We start from the raw sequence: 1,751 nt of genomic DNA on the forward strand, positions 1-1,751 counted from the left end.
GACGGGGTTTCACCGTGTTAGCCAGGATGGTCTCGATCTCCTGACCTCGTGATCCACCCGTCTCGGCCTCCCAAAGTGCTGGGATTACAGGCTTGACCCACCACGCCCGGCCAGCTTCTGCGTTTTCTAACACTAGGAACACTTGTGAAGATTTTCAAAGAAAGTGGAAGCGTGGCACAGGAAGGTTAGAAACCTCTACTCAGTTCCCCTCTCCTTTTTTTTTTTTTTTTAAATTAACAAAACACAAACAAACAGATGCCACACGGGTTCCTGGAAGGCTGAGTCACCGGTGATTCCTGGTGGGGCTGGCGGGGCATTGGGTTTCAGATGTCCTCCTGCCGTCCACAGCAGGCCGGTCAGGCCCTGGTTGCTTTCCTCCTGCCCTGCCAAGGACCTGTGAGCTAGCTGGGAGGGCATGGGCCCCAGGCTGGGTGAAATGCCCCAGAGGGACCAGGCCTGAGCTGCCTACCGTGGCTGCGGGGTGCTCTGATGCTTCCTGCCCTGGCCCCCAAGCCCGTGAGTTCTGCTGCCCGGGTTGCACCCTTCCTGAGGGCCTGGGAGAGCGGCCGGGAGCGTGGGGAGGCCGGTGTGGGCCCTCACTGGAAGGCGCTCAGCCCCAGACATGTGTCCAATGTCTGCTCCCAAAGTCTAGAAGTTTCTCTCCTGGACAGGCCTGGATGGGGGAAGGGACTCCCCAGGCCTGGCTCCCAGCCACGCTTCCCTCACAGGACACCTCCACTGCGTGGTACTGGGCACGGCTAGAGCCTGGGCCCAAAGAACCTGGGGGCCCTGCTGCCCTACAACCCCTGCTCTAGGCCTGGCCCACCCAGGTCCTCCAGGACCTTCTCGGAGGCAAACCCCAGCCCCTCAGCCCCCCAGGATAACGTCCAACTCCCCACCCTGGGACAGGATTCCGCCAACCTCGCCCTCTCAGCTCCCACCTAGCGGGGACACGGCCACTGCTGACCCAGGGCACCATGGGGCTGGCAGCCACCACAGGTGCTGTTCCTCTGCCTGGACAGCCACGTTGCCTGGGCCCGCTGGGCACTGCCTCTCCAGGGGGCCCTCCCTGACCACGCTTCTCTGTCCTGTCACCTTCCTGTGCTTCTCTAGACCAGGGACTCCCCGGTGTGGTGGACGTGGGGCCGGGTCCCTCGCGGGTGGGGCCATACTGGGCACTGCAGGGCGCTGGGCAGCGTCCTGGCCCCCCTCAACTCCATGCCAGGAGCCCCCCCAAGATGTGGTAGCCACAGATGTCCTGGACATCGCCTTCTCCTATTCAGGACACGAGAGGACCCTCACCTAACCACCTCATCCATGGCCATGGACGGAGCCTACAGTGACAGGACAGCCAGCGGCACGCAGAGTCGGGGAGACTGAGACCTCGCCGGACCCTGTGGGTCCTGGGCTGGGGAGGCCATGCTGGTGGGTCGGGGCTGTTGGGGGGCGCCGGGCGCACTGACCTTGTCGTGGGTGGAGGGGGCAGGGTTCTCGTCCCAGATGGTGGACACCTGGTTGAGGCTGTCGGCCGGCAGGAAGTCGGGCGTGTCCACGATGTCCGACAGGGAGTCCACAGACGAGGAGAAGATGGAGATGTTGGAGAAGTCCTCAAAATACGAGGAATCCTGAAAGACAAGGCCAGGCCTGGTGAGTGGGGTACAGGAGACACCACAGCCCTCCACACACTGGAGCACGTGGGGACGGGAGACACCACAGCCCTCCACACACTGGAGCACGTGGGGACGGGAGAC

The 1,751-nt window shown here is 63.2% G+C and overlaps 1 protein-coding gene across 3 annotated transcripts in view; it reads right to left on the minus strand.

Annotated features, from left to right (window-relative positions):
* The window catches only part of SBNO2 (strawberry notch homolog 2 (Drosophila)), a 79,099-nt gene that overhangs the window by 18,350 nt on the left and 58,998 nt on the right, over positions 1–1,751 (minus strand). For all 3 annotated transcript variants that reach the window (XM_011997391.1, XM_011997390.1, XM_011997393.1), the window contains one exon: positions 1,464–1,625. In XM_011997391.1, the coding sequence (XP_011852781.1) occupies positions 1,464–1,625 (162 nt within the window). The remainder of the gene's footprint in view (positions 1–1,463; positions 1,626–1,751) is intronic.

Source organism: Mandrillus leucophaeus, unplaced genomic scaffold (genome assembly GCF_000951045.1).
Source record: "Mandrillus leucophaeus isolate KB7577 unplaced genomic scaffold, Mleu.le_1.0 Scaffold54, whole genome shotgun sequence".
NCBI lineage: Eukaryota > Metazoa > Chordata > Mammalia > Primates > Cercopithecidae > Mandrillus > Mandrillus leucophaeus.